The 17,997-nt window shown below is 43.3% G+C and overlaps 2 protein-coding genes across 3 annotated transcripts in view; one reads left to right on the forward strand and one right to left on the reverse strand.

Moving 5' to 3' along the window:
* PTDSS1 (phosphatidylserine synthase 1) overlaps positions 1-17,985 on the reverse strand; it is a 64,972-nt gene extending 46,987 nt beyond the window's left edge. For both annotated transcript variants that reach the window (XM_082364368.1, XM_082364367.1), the window contains exons 1-2: positions 17,674-17,985; positions 6,750-6,841 (exon numbers count right to left, since the gene is read on the reverse strand). In XM_082364368.1, coding sequence (XP_082220494.1) covers positions 6,750-6,841; positions 17,674-17,852 — 271 coding nt within the window. In that variant the 5' untranslated portion in view covers positions 17,853-17,985. The remainder of the gene's footprint in view (positions 1-6,749; positions 6,842-17,673) is intronic.
* The window catches only part of MTERF3 (mitochondrial transcription termination factor 3), a 30,275-nt gene continuing 26,635 nt past the window's right edge, over positions 14,358-17,997 (forward strand). The window contains exon 1 of the mRNA XM_082364403.1: positions 14,358-14,889. Within this exon, the coding sequence (XP_082220529.1) occupies positions 14,839-14,889 (51 nt within the window). The 5' untranslated portion in view covers positions 14,358-14,838. The remainder of the gene's footprint in view (positions 14,890-17,997) is intronic.

The raw sequence follows: 17,997 nt of genomic DNA on the forward strand, positions 1-17,997 counted from the left end.
GCTTTATGTGGTATAATTGACAAATAAAATCACAAGATATTTGATTTGTATGATTTGAAAGTTTAAATTCCTCTAGGAAAAACCTAGAAAAGATGAATAAAATTATCTCTAAGCAAATTTCAAACCTAGGAAAGAATTTTTCTACAAGAAAAAGTAGTGGAGCAGGAGACAGAGAATGGGGGGACATAGTACCTTTTTTTTTCCTCATTTTTATCACCTTCATGCGTCAAGGAGATGTGATTCGCACTATCTCAGCTCAGAGAAATCAGAAGAGGCCGAAGGACAAAGAGAAGGATAAACTCAGGAAAATCAAGAAATATTAGTTATCTCACTCTCTTCAAAATACCTTGAAGAAGTGCTGAATGGCGCTCCTCTTGCAGATGAGGAAAGGAAAAGAGAGGGCTAATTCTGTGAACTTTTTTCCTGGCAGGTTCATTCTTAATTCAACATATATTTACTGAGAGGCCACTCTGGGCCGGGCACTGGGGGTACAGGGTAAGGCTGTGGTGGTTTGGGTCGGGGCATGGGGGAAGGGCAGGAAGAGTCCATGGAGGCCCTCAGGAGCTGGAAAAGCACACAGAAGTCACCTGTTGAAAGAAATCTCACAGCCAGCTGGAGATGCAACAGGTTTCTAAATTTCACTCCAGTGACAGAGTGATGCAATTGTAATTACACTCCAATGACACAGTGGCATAGTTAAAATTACACTTACACTTGAGTGTCAGTTACTATGAGGAGGTGGACGTGGCATTTAAAATAGTTTTTTCAAGGGAACCAAAAGAGAGAGAATGGGAGAGAAGACAGCAGGAAAGAAGCGGGCGTAGGTAACAGACCCTCTCCCTCCAAGGTCTCCCCTCAGGGTCTCTCTCCATGTCTGTTTGTAGGACTGAAGGAAGGAACTCTAGACTTCACCCCGCCACTCACCCTGTTGACTGTCAAATGAAATTCTGAGTCTCCACTCCTCCCCCATGTAACTCAGGGGTAAATTCTAAGCCAATGGAGGTTATCCTGTTTCTCGTTTATTCTTTCAGATCTACTAGAGATCTATCATGTGCCTCTGATGTCCTCCAGCCACTGTAAACGCCTGTCCTCAGGTCTGCTTGGAGCGGAGGCATGTGGCCCAAGCCTAATCAAAGAGGAGTGAGGGCAAGTGTGCTGGGGGTCTCTAGAAAAGGCCTCTTCACTCTTAAAAAGATGCATCGGAAGACATGACCTCCTCTTCTGTTGGACACTGTCTGTGACTACATTTCAGCAGTGCAGCAGCTGTCCCAAGACCATGAGGGCAGCAAAGCACAGGCATCTTGCTGAAGATGGTGGAGCAGAAACAGGTAAAGAACCTGGGTCTTCACGTGTCACTGAGCTGCTGAATTAGTCAACCCTGAACCACTCTATCTCAGAACTTCCTGTAATGTAAGAAAGCAAACATTTTATATATTCTTTAAGCCATTTTGAAAGGGGTTTCCTATTACTTGTGGCCAAAAGCATCCTGACTGTCATAAACCTCATGGAGAAAGTCAAGGGTCTTCTTTGCTATCTAGACTCTGTACAAAAAGAACCAGAGGGCCCCCTCCTGTAGGAGCTGATCAATTCTAGCACACAGAGAGCATATGTAAACTCACACATACGAGACATATGGACACAACCAAATTTAGGCCTATACTTAAACATTCAGGGCAGCCTTTACTAGGTCAAGGATAAATGCGTTTGAAGTTGCCAAAACAGAGCCATTCTGGGAATGCCATCCACTGCGGGCACTTCCCCAAAACTGCCTTTCAAGGACAAGGCAAATGCTGGGCTCCACTGCTCCCATTCATTCCATTACTTAATTTGAGAATTTGTGCCAAGGGTGGGGAGAGAGGAAGAGAAGGTGACGAGATTGGAACAAGGAGAGTCGTGTCCATTCCACTCGGAGAAGCATCCACCTAGCATCATGGCTCCTGCAAAGGCTGTAGTCTGAATGCCAGCTGTGGGGGGCAGCCACATGCCCAGGAGTACCCTTTCCCGGTGCCTGCCAGCTCCCCCATCATCTCTATGGCACCCTCCAAGGCCACCCCCAATTTAAAAAATATTCAATAACAGCATTCTTTAATGTGGAAAACTTAGTTTTACTAATCTGATGTAAAGTGTGAGCAAATGGCTCTTTAGAAAACAAGGCTGACACTGTGTTTGCTTTGTACACGTGGCTGCAAGACAGTTCCTCCAAGCACTGCTTCCCTAACATCCTAATCCTTCCTGCACAGAATGCTGAATGGACTTTGTCCTTTTCTAAACCTGAGCCCTTGGTTTTGGTGGCAGAAGGTTCAGATCAATCTGCGGGCTGACATTTGGGATCCAGAGGAGCAAAGGCACAACCACCGCCGCTGGGCCTGGGGTCCAAAGCACACTAGGCACAGGCCAACTCAGGCCCTAAGACTGCGCTCCTGGGAAAAAGAAAAGCCAGAGACTGACAGAGAGAAGAAGAAGAAGCAGAGGGAGATAGAAACATGTAGAAGACAGAGACGAAACACCTCACGATGGGCCTCGTATGAGAAAAGGCCAGGACTCCGTCGAGTACAGGAATGTGTGGGAGCCGGAGCCCTAACATCAGGCTGGCATCAGTGCCCGGGTGGCAGCTCAGGGGTGACTGACGGCCTTGGGTTCAGCTTTCCGAGCCGTAAACGGAGAAGGCTGAACTACATGAGCCCTGTGGGTCCTCCCCGCTTTGTGTGTATCACAAAGTCCGGGCAGCCAGGATAAGAAAAGCATAAAACAAACAACTTTTATCTTTCCAAGAGGAAAACAAAAGCCCAGTCCCACCATGAGAGACTCAGCCAGGTAAGTGGACATTGAAGATTAGATGTCTTCATGAGGGAAGAGAGGAAAAATCAGCAGAAATCATGCAAAATGTCACGTCCAACAGATTTAATCCCCCAACCTTCAGGGCTTTTGGAACCTTAAGAAAAACAGCTGCTAATGAAGCCCCAAAGCCCAGCTCCTGCCAAAGCTCCACAGAAGGGATATCTGTAAAATCATGGTTATGGAGGGACTGATCTTTGAGAATCCTCAAACTTCCAAAATGGCTCTCAGAAATAGCAAGTTTAAATTTTTAAAAAAGCAGAAAAGAAACCTTTGAAGCTGTGAAGAACTAGGAAACAATTAATACACAGCCAAGGAAAGCTGGAGACTTGAAGAACAGACATACCTTTGGATTGATCCGTTTCCTGCACACGTACTATGTTCTGATTGACTGATTTAAAAATAAAAATTTAAAAAAAGGATGGTAGGGCACAGACAAGATGAGAAATAGGAATAGAGGGCATAGAACAATAATGTTCATGGCATCAAGTGATGGCCGGGAAGTAAGCAGCAGAACTTCACAGGATACAGAAGGTAGAAGGCTGAGGGGGGTGACGGTGACCACCACCTGAACTGTCACCTACTCACCTTCCCTAGGGGCTCTGGTGGCCATAGACCTTGTGTTGGTATCAAATCTGAGATGCAGCTCATCATCTCCTCTTTCTGGGCTGTATTCTTACTCCATCTTTGTAAAGCCAGGTTCCAGAGCTCAGGGGGACCACCCATAGCCTCTGGTATTTTCAGTGTGTGTAAAAGGCTTGATGCCCCAAGTGGCCACTTAAGTTGCACTACAGCACAGCACCCTTGAAAGAAAGGATGGGCTCCCTAAGGTCCAAGCTCTCCCTAAACCTAAAATCCTGAGATTTTATGTGAAGGAAGTGGTAGGAAAAAGAAAGTTGGCAAATAGCTAGAAAAACTGTTCAACACTGGGGACTTTTCCTAGAAAGCGAATGCCATAGCGACCAATCCCCCTTCATTCCCTGACCTATCTATATTTTGAATATTTTATCTTCATACTCCAATCACTCTGCATTATCAGAACTTTCATCATTGTGGAAAGGCCAAACTATGTTGGTCATACCTGCATAAGGTATGCAGGTGCTGTGCACTGAAGGTCTGTGTCCCCCCAGAATTCATATGTTGAAATTCTAACCCTGAAGCTGAAGACTGTTGGACCTCCTGGACCCTACAGGGCCAAACCATAGAGCTACCTGACTGTGAACATTTGCTATCCTTTAAGACATAGGAAGAAGGACCCCAAGGTGGCTCAGAGATCATCCGGGCTGTCATTTCCACCACAGGGCCATGGGGGGAGGGGAGGAGGACTGCCTCCACCTTGGTTTCAAAGGGCAAGACCAACACCCGGCTCTGCTGGGGCAGGGGACCGGAGCCCTGGGGATTCGACCCCCACTGGGAAAGCTGTGGCGGCAGACTACTGCTTCAGTGGGTCTGGAAGGCAGAGCATCAAGACGAAGAGGATTATTCTCGAGCCTTGAGATCTCCTAGAGTTTGCCTTCCTATGTTTTGCACTTGCCTGGGGCTTGTCACCCCTTCCTTCTTTCCTGTTTCTTCCTTTGGGAATGGGAATGCCTACTCTGTGCCTGGCCCACTATTGTATTCTGAAAGCACAGAACTTGCTTGATTTCACAGGTTCACAGCTGGAGAAGAATTCTGCCACAGGATGAATCTTCTGCTGTTTAAGCCACTCAGTCTATGGTATTCTGTTATAGAGGCCTATACTAAGACAGAGGTTTTCATATCTTGAAAGGTTTTCACTAAAAAAAAAAAAAAAAACAATAATAAAAATAAAATAAAAGTAAAATTTAATCTAAACGCTTGAGTGGTTAGAGAGCTAAATGCAGCTGCCAAATAACTTGGCTATCTAGAACAATCCATTCCCTGAAGGATTCAGAATCATGGTTTTACTGGTTGGATTATTATGCTACCAGCAGAACCCACAAAAATACAGAACGAAATTCCACTGCCAACATTTTGGAAGGCCTAAAGGACTTGCCATGTGTGATACTGTGATGTATAAGAAATAAGTATTTGGTCTTTGTCCCCTTCCTGGAGCAGAATCCTAAACTCCTTGGAAGTTCCTAAGCGATGAGAGTGAGAAGCGTCTTTTGTTATGTTAATGAGGTGACTTTTGGGAAGCGGCTCAGGATGCGGGTCAGTGAAGCCAACAATGGGATTAGAGGGTAGGAACCCTCAGTCCCACCCGCCCTGAGCTCTGGGGAGCAGGGAGGGGCTGGCGGTTGAATCAATGGCCAAAGATTTAATCAATCACACCGACGTAATGAAACTTCCATAGAAAACTAAAAGGATAGGGTTTAGAAAGCTTCTGGGTTGGTGAGGGCGTGGAAATTTGGGGAGAGTGGCACGCCTGGAGAGGGCTGGGACTCTGCTCGCCCCTCCCCACAGACTTTACCCTGCGCATCTCTTCATCTGGCTTTTGATTGATATTCTCAGTAATCTAGTGAGCACACTGGTTTCCTGAGTCCCGTGAGCTGTTCTGGCAAATTAATCAAACCCAAGGAGGATTTAGAGCCGTCCGGTCAGAAGCACAGGTGACACCCTGGACTTGTGATTGGCATCTGCAGCGGGGGCAGGAGCAACCCTGTGGAACTTAACCTGTGCAATCTGATGCTACCTCCAGGTAGACAGTGTCAGAATAGGGTGGCACTGTAGGACACCCAGCTGATGTTCAACTTGCTTGTTGGTGCGGGGACACCAACCCCCCGCCACGCACACTGGAATGGGTATTAGAATCCTATCACCACAGTGCAGCTTCAGATAACAATCAGTAACGTTCATGATGAGCTTCTAATATTACACACTATATTCTACGATGGGAGGATGGAGAAGAAGTGCATCTTAAATCATCATATTTAAAACCTGAGCAGGGCCCATGAAGCATAACTCATAAAAAGAGACTGAAACAGTTACAAAATATCCTAAGTGTAGAAGAAACAGGAGGGACTTCCCTGGTGGTCCAGTGGTTAAGACTTCGCCTTCCAATGCAGGGAGTGTGGGTTCGATCCCTGGTTGGGGAGAATGCCTCACAGCCAAAAAACCAAAACATAAGACAGAAAGAAGCAATATTGTAACAAATTCAATAAAGACTTTAAAAAAATGGTCTACATCAAAAAAACAAAAAAAAAACAACAAAAAAAAACTTAAAAAAAAAAAAAAGAAACAGGATATAAAAAGTGAGCATTTAGAAATCACTCACAGAGAATAAATAAGAGAATATTCCAGGGAGAAAGTACTAAAGGGGAATAAGAAAAAATAAAGCAACTCATAAGGGACAATTCAGAGGAAAGGTATGAATCTCAAGTATGGCAAGATACCAAATTAGTTTTTAAACCAAGGCTTTTGCCTCACTCTATAATCATGATGGGGGAAAATTTCACAGTAATCATTTTTTTTTAACCTGATAATGAAAATTCTTATCCCAACAAAGTTTACAGTTAAGACAACAATTATTTAAGTAATGCCCTTTAGAGCACTGACCCTATCCTTAGCAAAAAAGGAGTAACTGAACAGTAATTGAGTACTTTATGACTCGGCTGATAGTAACAAACACAGCAACAAGAACAATAGTTGACATTCATTGAGAGCTTACAATTTGTCGGTCACTGTTCAGAGTATTTTACTTGTTTTAATTCAGTGAACCCTTACAACTGTACTTCTCTCCATTTCAGAGAGAAATGTCTTAAAGAGGGACAGAGCTAGGAAGTGGCAGAAAGGGCAGTCTGTCTCCAGAGCCTGTGCCCCTAACCACCATACAACACTCAAGAGTCTTTTTTTATTCCACCCTCTAGTTTCATCTTCCAGATGACATGCATCTCAAAAATACCAACAAGGGTACAATGCACAGGAGAAATGTGATAAAGCATTACATCACTTACCATTGGGGAACGCTAGTACACTGATGATAAGAAAGAAGAAAACTACGGAGAGGATACCCCTCCAGATGTTGTCTTCTGGGACAGAGTCATCCCTGAAAATAGAAAAGGAACATTGAGTATTCATTTTTGGATCTGAATAGTCAGCCTAGAAGGAGTAAGAGTTCCATGTTCTAAAAACTGGGGGATTGCTAACTTTATTTTGCTGAGCTAAGTCATTACACACACTATTTACTATTCACTATCATGTCCTAAAATAATACAGTGTCATAGTCAAGTCCAGTTCTTGTGAGGAAGGCAATTGGCAATCTCACACCCCAACACACATTCTGCTCAGACAAGCATTTGAGAATCCCTGTTCTTTAAAAAAAAATTAAAAATACCCAGGATGTCAAAAGGTAAGGTTTATTTTGGAGAAATACCTTTTGGTTTTAAGACTAACTAAAGATGACCTTTACTACATAGACTGTGGCAGAAAAATTGTTCAGGAATCAGAAAGGAAGCATAAGATTATAAGGAATAAGGGTATAATGCAATGAGATTATGCAGTCGCTTGTCAAATATGGGCAGTTGGCTATCTAAGGGATGAATAAAAATGGGGCAGTGTAACATAATCAGAAAGCACCAGTAAAAAATGTTAAAAGAAAAATTAAGAGCGTATGAATATGACTGGTTCACTTTGCTGTACAGCAAGAAACTAACACAACATTGTAAAGCAACTATACTCCAATAAAAATTAATAAAAAAAAAAGAAAGAAAAATTAAGAGAAAACAAAATACAAGATTTAAACTCAGAGCAGAAGCAAAAGAACTGTAAATAGGAGATAAGCTTCCCCCCTCTCCTGCCTGGTCATTTCTAATGTATTACTGTGTTTAACTCTTCTATAACCCCAGTAACTGAAATGATTACATTTGTTGGTTTATATGTTATCTAACTTCTCTGTAGAAAGTAAACTCCTAATGGCAGGGAATTATTCACTAATAGGCCCTCAATATATTTCTGGACTGATGATTGATTATGGAAGAAAATTTACTGTTTTAAAATGAAGTAAAATTTCCCAAATGGAAATTTTCTTAACATTGATGGTGAAGAATTTAGGTTTTGACAGTTTGCAACAAAAAAGAAGATTCTAGTAACATATCTGGGGCTCAGAGAAGCAAACAAAAGTGGAAAAACAGAAATACACGACAGTAAAATTTTCTGAAGTATAGATAATTATTGAGAAGCTTGGGAGAGGGAAGTTCAGTGTTTCAGTTTCAAAAGACGCAGGATGAGTAGACAGAAAATACGAGATGAAACAGAATGGAAGGAGATAGTTCAGAGATGATGAGACCGGTAGCAATAAATCTTAAAAGGATAAAAGAAGTTGGGTTTATCTAGAGAAGGACTGTAGTGAAAGAGTTTTCAAAAGACAAATATTAAATTAAGATTAAATATTACTAAAGGAAAAGAAACAGGTCAAAAAAAAATCTTAGAAGAAAACCAAGTTTGCGTAGAAAGAAGTTCTAGACCATCAGAATACATACATGAAAAGGTAGGAATGAAACAGTAATGAATTACCTAGTTAAGGACTGGGTCCTGGGGTGTTGGTTTAAAAGCAGAAGTTAACTTAGATGCCAACTTCTGTTTAGGCTGCTCAGTTTCTGCACCCAATGAAATGATTTCCAGACTTATGACAGGATTGAACATAAGGTTCTGAAATAAGAGATCATACAGATCTTAAACATTTCCTAGATCATCATATGGCCAAGTAGCCATAAACTAATGCTGGACAAATAATGCTTGGCTGTTAACTTCAGAGATCTGATTACAAAACCAAACTACAGAATCAGACAGACTTCCTTCTGCAGGAAGGAAGTGCATTAAAAAGTACAATCTTATTTTAATGGACATACTAATAATTAAACACCTGCCCAGAGGTTATGAACACAACCTAAAAATGCCAGCCCGACCATTACCAGGGCACTTGCCATGCCCTCTGGCTTATGCAGGGAAGCCCCATATCCAACTTCCAGGAACACCAACTTTTACTGAAGGATGGCTACACACAGTGAGGGTAGGAACACAGTGTCCTCATTCAGACCAAATCACACTACTGATATTGCTAATAATGACAGCAACGATAATAGCTCCCGTTCATCAAGTGTCTACTGTGTGCCAGGCACTGAACAGGCAGTTTCTAGACATTATCTCTAATTGTCACAACCCATTGGGCTATTATCAACCATCTGAGGTAACAAAGGCTCAGATAGGTTTAGTAACTTGCCCAAGATTGTGGAGGTAAGAAGTTACAGAGCCAGCATTCAAAACCAGGCCTGCTAGACTCTGAAGATGATGATCTTTCCTCTTTGCCAAACTGCCTCATAAAAACTTATCTGTCATCCTAAATCAACCTGACTCATGGTAGATGCACAGGGATGGCATAAGAGAGTTTGACAGGGCATGCAATTTGTAAGTTACAAAATAAAAGCAAGGCTAACATGAATAACTGTGGCCTAGGAAAAGAAGATGGAGTCCCATAACTCACAACTTATACCAAAATATATTCTGGATGATTCAAGAAACTAAAAGTAAAACCAAAACAAAATTCTAGAATGGAATGATGGGAGAATTAAAACCCCCCCCCCAAAAAAAAAACCCCCCCAAAAAAAAAATTAGAGGAAAAAAAAAAAAAAAAAACCCAAAAACCCCTAAACAAAACACAACAATCTCAGAGTGAGGAAGGCCTTTCAAAAGTACGATACAAACCTCCGAAGTCGTAAAGGAGAAAGCTGACAAATCTGCATGGCAAAGAAATCAGTAACAAAATCATAAACTTGGAAAAAATATCTGCAACTCATATGAAGGCAAAGGGTTAATTCTCCTAATTACAAAGCTCTCCCCCCAAATCAATTAACAGAAAGAACAAATGGACAAAGAAAAGCAAATAGAAAAATGGACAAAAGATATGAAGGGACAGTTCACAGAGCAGAAAAATCCATTGGCTCTCAGGCAAGTGAAAAAAAAAGATGCTCAACCTTGTTCATGGTAAGAGACGGGCAAATGGAAACAACACAAAGAGACCATTTTTATCTACCTTATGGACAAAGGTAAAAATTTAATGACTGAGCTGGTGAGGCTATGCAGAAATAGATAAACAGGCATTCTCACATACCACCGTTATGGAGCGCCATTTGGCAACCTATTAATTTACAAATGCATATACCCTGTGACCCAGCAATTCCATGTATGACAATGTATCTCACAGATATACCTTCATTTATGCAAAAATGACATATGTACAAGGTTGTTCACTGTGGCATTATGTGTATTAGCAAAACTTGGAAACAACTAAATGTCTACCGAAAAGGGACTGATTAAGTAAATTATGGCTCCGTCTCAAAATGGAGTACTAGGCAGCTGTAAAAAGAATAAAGCTTTTAATTAATTAACTGATACAGAATAATTTAAGAGATCATGAAGTAAACAAAGCAATTTGCAGAGCAGTGAGTATAGTAAGCAACTTTCTATGTAAAAAAGAGAGCGTGTGTATGTATATATAACTTGTAACTTCTGCTCGTGGCTGCATACCATGTCTCTGGAAATCCATCCGAGATATGGTGACACTGGTTTTCTCCAAAGAGGATAAAAGAAGAGTGAGGCGAGACTTTTCACTATATACCCTTTGGGGTACCTTGGATTTTAAGCAATGTAGATATGCTACGTTTCAAAAAAGTCAATTATACATCAATATTAAATTTGTAAGAACTTGAGATCAGTGATAAAACAATGAAACTGCAATTTTGTAAATTTTGAGCCATTTTATTAGAAAGACAGGATCAGAAGAATGGCCTCGTTTCAGAAGTAAAAAAAAAAAAGGCCAATTAAACCTGAATAAAACAGCAGCCAGTCTGAAAAGCTGGCCGTTTTATACTTGCCTAATTAGAAAAACAAAAAGTATCAAAGATGGACAGCAAGATCTTTGGCAAAACTGAAAATATATAGTAGAGGAAGATCAGACTCCTGTGATCGAAGATTGAAGGGTAGGCAGGTGAGCGAAAGAAGAAATCTTGAGTCCTTTCAGACTAGCAGCCCCAGATACACCCTCTGGCTTTCCTGAGGGTAGGAAGGGTGTACCCTCGGCGTCCAGCACAGTCCCTGCAAGAGGTGGGCGCGCAGAAAGAACGGAATGCATGACTGAGGAGGCTGCCCACCCCACCGGCCTCCTGACAAGCTGACCACACAGGGCCATTCTGTAAGCTCTGGTGTGGCCTCTTCTCTCTCCGCTCCCAGCAATCCAGAGACTTAACCATATGCCGAGGGACACAGACATTTTCCATAGTTAATCATGAAAAGCACCTTGGCTGCAAAGGCCCCAAAGACCACACTACTGACTCCAGAGACCCTCAATTAGAGGACAAGAAGGGTTTATCTCTGGACATCCACTAGATCTGTGCCTCACTCAGAAAGCTAGCTATAGCTGCTTTGCAATGTTAGCTCTCTTAATCTTCCTAACACCCTCAAAGGGGGAAATGATCATAATCTGCATTTTACTGACTCCAAAGTCTAAGTTTTTCCCCCTTTAGGAGGCTGTTTGGTGCCGTGACAAGGAAGACAGGCTTGTGGCCAGACCGCGTGGACCAGAATTCTGACTTCACACTTATCAGCCTGTGTGACCTTGGGCAGATTACTCAACCTCTCTGTGCCTTGGTTTCCTCCTCGGTATATCAAAGGGTAATAATTGTTCTACCTCACAGGGTTGTTGTGAGGATAAAATAACATGTGCGATGGACTTAGAACAGTGCCTGGCACAGAGGGTCTGTCAGTTATTAGTTTACAATGTCTGTCCACCCATTCCGTCAGCTAGCTGACACCTATCGTTGGGGACAAAGATGAACAAACTTGGTCCTGATTCTTGCGAGAATCATGATGAAAAGCACAGTAAGACATAAAAATTAAATTATTATCTTAGTATAACTTTGGCCTGAGAGAAAAGTTTTCAGTTCACTGGCACTGCCTCTGATTAACCTGATAAAACACCCCCAAAACCAAAAACCCACCTCGATTGTTCACACAAGACTGGCCCCTGTTTGTGGGGTTGTTACCATCTCCTCAGGCTTTGAGGGGGCAATGTAGTTCTCACTTCCCAGGGGAGCTCATAACCTGCAGTCAGGGCTGCCAGACCCCCATCTTGACTTTTCCTGGCCTCAGGATTCTTGCTCAAATAAGACATTTTACTTTACAGCCACAAAAAATAAAAAGACTTCAAGCTTTCAACTGTGATGCCGTGGCAGTGCCCTGACCTCTTTCCTAGGTCCTCTTGAGGCTCTAATAACAAGCGCCTCGGTCTCTGGGGCTCTGAACTTTCCAAAGACCTTTCCCAGCTGGCATTTGATTGAACTGCTCCACCGTTCTGTGGGGGAGTATTATCTCTACTTGAAGGATGAAGAAAATAAAGCTCTTGCTTTATCTTGCCCACAGTTACAACAAATAGAGGCAGAGCGAAGTAGATGCCAGGGCTTCTGGAATGCTGGCTCTAGGTCAAGACTGCTACCCTTACCGGTATGATACCGACAAGCTTAGGGAGGCAGAGTCCTTTTCCCTGAAGTTCTGCTAAATTTAGGAGGAGCTCCAGAAGCACGCTGGCGTAGCCCTGACCATACACAGTGAAAATACTGAATGGATTAGAGTAAAATTGTAATTTCAGGCCCCATCTCATTCACCCACTGTATCTCCGGTGCCCAACACAACGCTTGGCACAGAGCAGGCCTTCTCAATGTGGTGGGTGCCAGAAAGAGCAAGAGGCCAGGGCTGAGCGGGCCCGAGACCCAGGCAACGTGAGGCAGAGTCACGGCCTGGGCCCACAGGCTCCACTGCACCTTCCCGCCCCAGTGCTGACCAATCAAGTACTCAAACATCTCAACTCCTTCTGTCACCCCTGTTTGAGTATAGGTAACTACCCAGGAGAGAACCCTAAAAGCAGGACAAGTATAAGGAAAGCCCTGAGTTTTTTTAACAAAGGTTTGAACTCAAAAAGTTTTGGACTCAGATTCTTAAACTTGAACAACAGACTACAGGCAAGGAGACCGGGAAAACAAACTCCATTCACTCACAGACAATCTTTAGACAAGGCTGTCTCCCTGGGGCCAGGAAGGTAAGAACTCTATTCTGACTCCTAAGGCTGCAAAGTTGATTGTCCGCTCTCCCCCTCCTATCTTCTCCTTTCCATCTCTTTAATAGGAATCCTTGAAACTGAGACCCACAGGTAGGCTCATGTTTATGAGGCTAGTCACTGTTAAGGATCCTCTCTCCCAATGGAAAACTCAGTCCCGGGTTACAAGGTGGACCGATGTTAACTAGCTTTGAAGACTACATTCGTTTCATTTTAGAAAAAGTTAGGATTCTTTTTAAGAATTACAGCTGACGTATCAACGAAAAGAGAAGAGTGATAGTTTTTGAAAGTTCACATTGTATAAATGATTTTTTTTATATTTGATTCATTTAGCATTTACTGGGTGTGTATTCTGTGATGATTAAGATATCTGGCCTCAAGAAATTGATATAGAAACAAATACTACAACAGGAGAGATACAATAATAAAAAAAGGGGCTTCCCTGGTGGCGCAGTGGTTAGGAATCCGCCTGCCAATGCAGGGGACACGGGTTCGAGCCCTGGTCTGGGAGGATCCCACGTGCCGCGGAGCAATTGGGCCCGTGAGCCACAGCTACTGAGCCTGCGCGTCTGGAGCCTGTGCTCCGCAACAAGAGAGGCCACGACAGTGAGAGGCCCGCGCACAGCAATGAAGAAGGGGGCCCCCGCTCGCCGCAACTAGAGAAAGCCCTCGCACAGAACCGAAGACCCAACACAGCCAAAAATAAATAAATTAAAAAAAAAAAGATGGCTGTTAACTGGACCTCTTTAGATGGCGCCACCTAACACAGTGCACTCCTTCACCTCCAAGGCTGGTGTAGCCCCAGTACACAGCCGACATGGAGGATCATTTAACATTGCTGGTGTCCTGGAATAAGGACAGCCAGGCCTTCTGTTATTGGGAGAGAAAGAACATGATGTACATAAAGGAAATAGGCTCAAGACAACTGAATTGGCAGGATCAGGAGTTATTTTCTAATGGGAATTGATATGGTCTACAGGGAAAGAACAGGGAAGGCTGGCAGGCATCCAGGAGGGAAGAGACACAGAAGGTGGAACTATGGCTCCGTGATAAGATGAAGAGCTGGAGCTCCAAAGCCACTAAAGGAAATGAAGTAAAAACCAGTATCACCAACAAAGAAAAATCAATCAATCAAAAGTCTGTCCATTTCCCTGCCCTCATCCGCCTCCTCAGTCCCCTATCAAGGAGAAACCATAGGTAAGCAGATGATTCCTTAGGTACAGGAAGCAGCAGGAAGGCAATCTCTTCTGGGTAAGTGATGATTTTTGCTGGACAAGTGTCACTGGAGAGACTGACTCCACTGTTCTACTGCCAGGTGCCTCTTAAGGAGAGAGTGAGCTGCTACGAACGTCATTTCGTAAATTTTGGTGTTTTCAAATCTAAAGCCTGAGTGTTTGAAAGTGAGGCCATTCAACGTTTCCAAGTTTACCAACCTATGAAAGCAGCGTAAATATGAGGCACTCTGAGCTTAAGAGAAAGGCTCTCCTTGCCCTACTTTGGCTGAACAAACTTATAAGACATATGCCAAAGCATTTAATTTCTAAAAATACTTATCCTAAAATGTGGCAAAGTGAGCTTTTCCAATCTTAGGGGGAATGATTCAATAACATCTGGCTTTATTGTTAGTGATAGGGACTGGAGATTTAAATGCTATGATTTAACAGTGAGTTGGCCTAGTTGTTATTTAACAAAAGAACTGCTTGATAAGTCCAAACTTGTCTCAGACTTCTGTGACAGGCATCTAATCCTTGCCAATCCTAAATTCTTGCTGTGTCTCTGCAGCATGTGACATGACCCAGGTACTGTTTCACACATACGGGTAATCTGACACCCCGAAAGTATTCTATCCCTGGCTCTCTTCAACTACTAGTCTTTGAAAAACAAACTTTAAGAAGTAATTACTTTCAGTCTTTATAGAAGAAGACAGAGCTATCACTGTAATGTCTCAGTTTAAGGGGTCACAAATCATTACAAAAAATGAGGAAGACACAGTAAGTACTAATTGTACTAATGGTGCTTATGATTTTCTATAACATGAAACTTGTTATTAAGTAGTTCTTTAATATGTGACTTCTGTCTCTTTGAAATTAGTGGAAGAAGTAAAATTATTATCATTTTTGGAAAAGGCCATAGCCTGAGGTTCAGATTATGCCTTTTCTATTACGTTTGACAAGCTGTTAAAATTCATATTCATTTCTTAGAGTTTCACTGCTGTAATTTATTGAATGCTTTGGCAGAATATGCTGTAAAAGGGAAATTCCAGAAGAATGTGACTTTCTGTATTAGAAAAGAGGAAGAGAAATCTGTTCTGAAAGGGTCTAGAATAATATTAAAGATAAAAGGCTGAAACTAACTGCTCATTCTTGCTTCTCATTATTTAAAATAAAATGCCATAATTACTTTTCTAAGTTCCAAAGAAACTCCTGCACTAATTCCATCTCTTGCCAACCCACACGAGATGAAGTGAAACTGAAGTTAATATGAAACAGGGATGTATGTTATCCGAGCAAAGCACGGTCCATTTCTCCAATGTCTTTATCCCTTTTCTTAATTATAGAGCACACCACACTCTCACTGAATGACAAACATAATTTAGAAGGCATTAGCATACAATGAAATGATGTAATAATAACAATAGCTAATGTTTACTGAGCACTTACTATTTGTCATGCATTGAGCTAAATACAGATTATCTAAAAAAATGAATTGAGCCCTTATAACAAAATCCTATCAGGTATTACTAGATATTTTCACTTTACATACAGATAAGGAAACTGAGGCTTAGCAAAATTAAGTGGCCACACAGCTACTAGGTGGTAAAATCAGATGACATGATAAGTATTTGAGGGCAACCATAAATAGGGACAAGACTGATTTCTCTCCAAAGCTAGAAATATGTTCTTGGTTGGATACTGTGGAAAGATCTGGTCTTATCCCACTGCAGAGCATTAGCAGAAGATTTTACAATAATAGTAGCTGTTTCCCTCAATCATTAAGAGTAATTGTTTATATGCTTTATGGCTTTAGATAGAGTCATGCAAATAGATAAACAGTTACAAAATAAGAATCAAGAGTCAAATGGATTGTGGAGATAAGGAACAAGTGTGATGTAGGAGGACATTATTAGTTTTAAAATCTGAAAAAGTGCATTTATTTTCAAGGGAGACACCATTGGCACTTGTGTGTATACAAGTGTGTAGGTGCACATGTGTGCCCGTGTGTAAGGGACAACTCTTTGTCGTACAATGCTATCCCTTGAGTTATAAACATTTAGCATCCTTAACCTCCACCCACTAAATACCAGAAGTTCCCTCAATGCTTGTGGCCACTGAATATAACCCTGCAGTTTCTGCGGATCTGGGCTGAGAACCATTGATTGTTGGATAAATATACTAGGAGAGAAGTAACTGACATTAATTATGCATCATGTGCCAAGTACTCTGCTAAGTGCATTCACACATATTCATTTAATCCTTATAACTCCATATGAGGTAAGTACATGTTCTATCCCCATTTTAAAGGTGGATCCTGAGTCTCAGAGAAAGGTTAAATAACTTAACCAAGGTCACACGAATAGTCTTGAGACCAACAGTGTGGCTCCAAAACTCCAGTTCTCTGGGTTGGTCTTTTAAGCATGGTATAGGCATACCTTTTCTTTCTTTAAAGAGATTCATTCAGAAAACATGAATCCTTATAAGTAGGACCCAAGGTGTGCCTAATCATTTAGGCATGAATCAGTTCCCTGGCTTGGGGTTGAAGGGCCACATGTTCAGTGAGGTAGAGTTATAAACTCTGGGCTGACGAAAGTTGGGCAGGGTTAACTCCTATGCACAGGTATATATTAGAAGTGCTTTGAGTGTGTGTTTTCAGGGGGATATGAGAGTTGTGCTACAGTGTGTGAGGTTTGTGCGTTTTATTTAACACTTTCCATAGCATTTATGATGCACCAGGCACTGTTACAATGGCCTGACAATGTCTCATTTCAGCATGTATGTTAGGTGATGAACAGAACAGAGCATGCACTGTGTGATGTGTGGTGGGTTGGTGTCTGTGTGGCAGTGCTGGAATGTCTGCTGTGATGTGTGTGTCCACGGCCGCAGTTTCTGTTGTGGTACAGACAGTGGTGTTTGAGGCTGGGGGAAGGGTTACGCGAGATGATTTGCGTGCAATGCATACAGACTGGAGTGCACCGCACGTGTGCATTTTGTGCACGCGGGTAGTGCCGAATACTGGAGGAGTTCCGCGGGAAGGGGTCTGGGTTGTGTCCTGGGCCTGTGGATGGTGCGTGGAAGACGCTGTGGACAGGGGTGTTTTCAGTGTGAAGAGGTATGTGCTGAAAGTGGTGCATACCCGATGATTCATGCGGTGTGCTAGGCAGGGACGGAGGCCGGAGAGGAGGGGGCCAGTGTCGTGATGTGTGTGGGGAGCGACGCTGAGCGCAGCGAGAGAAGGGGGGGCGGAGATCGTGCTAGGTGACCCACGAGTGTTCCTGACGTGGCCCGAGGCGCTGTATGGGGAAAGGTGGTATGGAGAGGGGTGGCGGTGGCGATGGGAGTGGGGATGGGGGTGGGTTGGAGGGTAGGGACGAACGCCGGTCCAGAGGAGCTGTCGGGAAGGAAGCTGGGTGTGCTAGGTGACATGCCCGCCGGTGGAAGAGCGTGTGCGTGGAGCAATCAGCCCACTTCCTCACCCGGCCATGCTCCCCGCCACGGCCTCCCATCCGCCCCTTCCCTTCGCCCAAGGGCGCGCCCCCAGCGCAGCCCGGCCCGCCTCACCTGGTGAAGGCAAAGTACATGAGGCTGACGATGGTGAAGCTGAGCAGAGTGATGGTGTGTGGCCGGTAGAAGAAGTCGATGGTGATGTCCTCCACTTGCTGCTCGTTGATCATCCGGAAATGCATCTTGTAGTTCACATCATCTTTGCTCAGGGTCCGGCTCCCCACGCAGGACGCCATGGCCCGCCTCCCCGTCCTGCGGCGGCGGCGGCCCCGGCCCGTGGAGGCTGGGACCCCGGAGGTGACGAGCCGCAGCGAGAAAGCGGCTGGACGCCGGGGCCGGGTCTGGCGAGGAGCAAAGGCAGGGAGCAGAGGGAAGGACAGG

The sequence above is a fragment of the Balaenoptera borealis genome (assembly GCF_965194805.1).
Source record: "Balaenoptera borealis genome assembly, chromosome: 17".
NCBI lineage: Eukaryota > Metazoa > Chordata > Mammalia > Artiodactyla > Balaenopteridae > Balaenoptera > Balaenoptera borealis.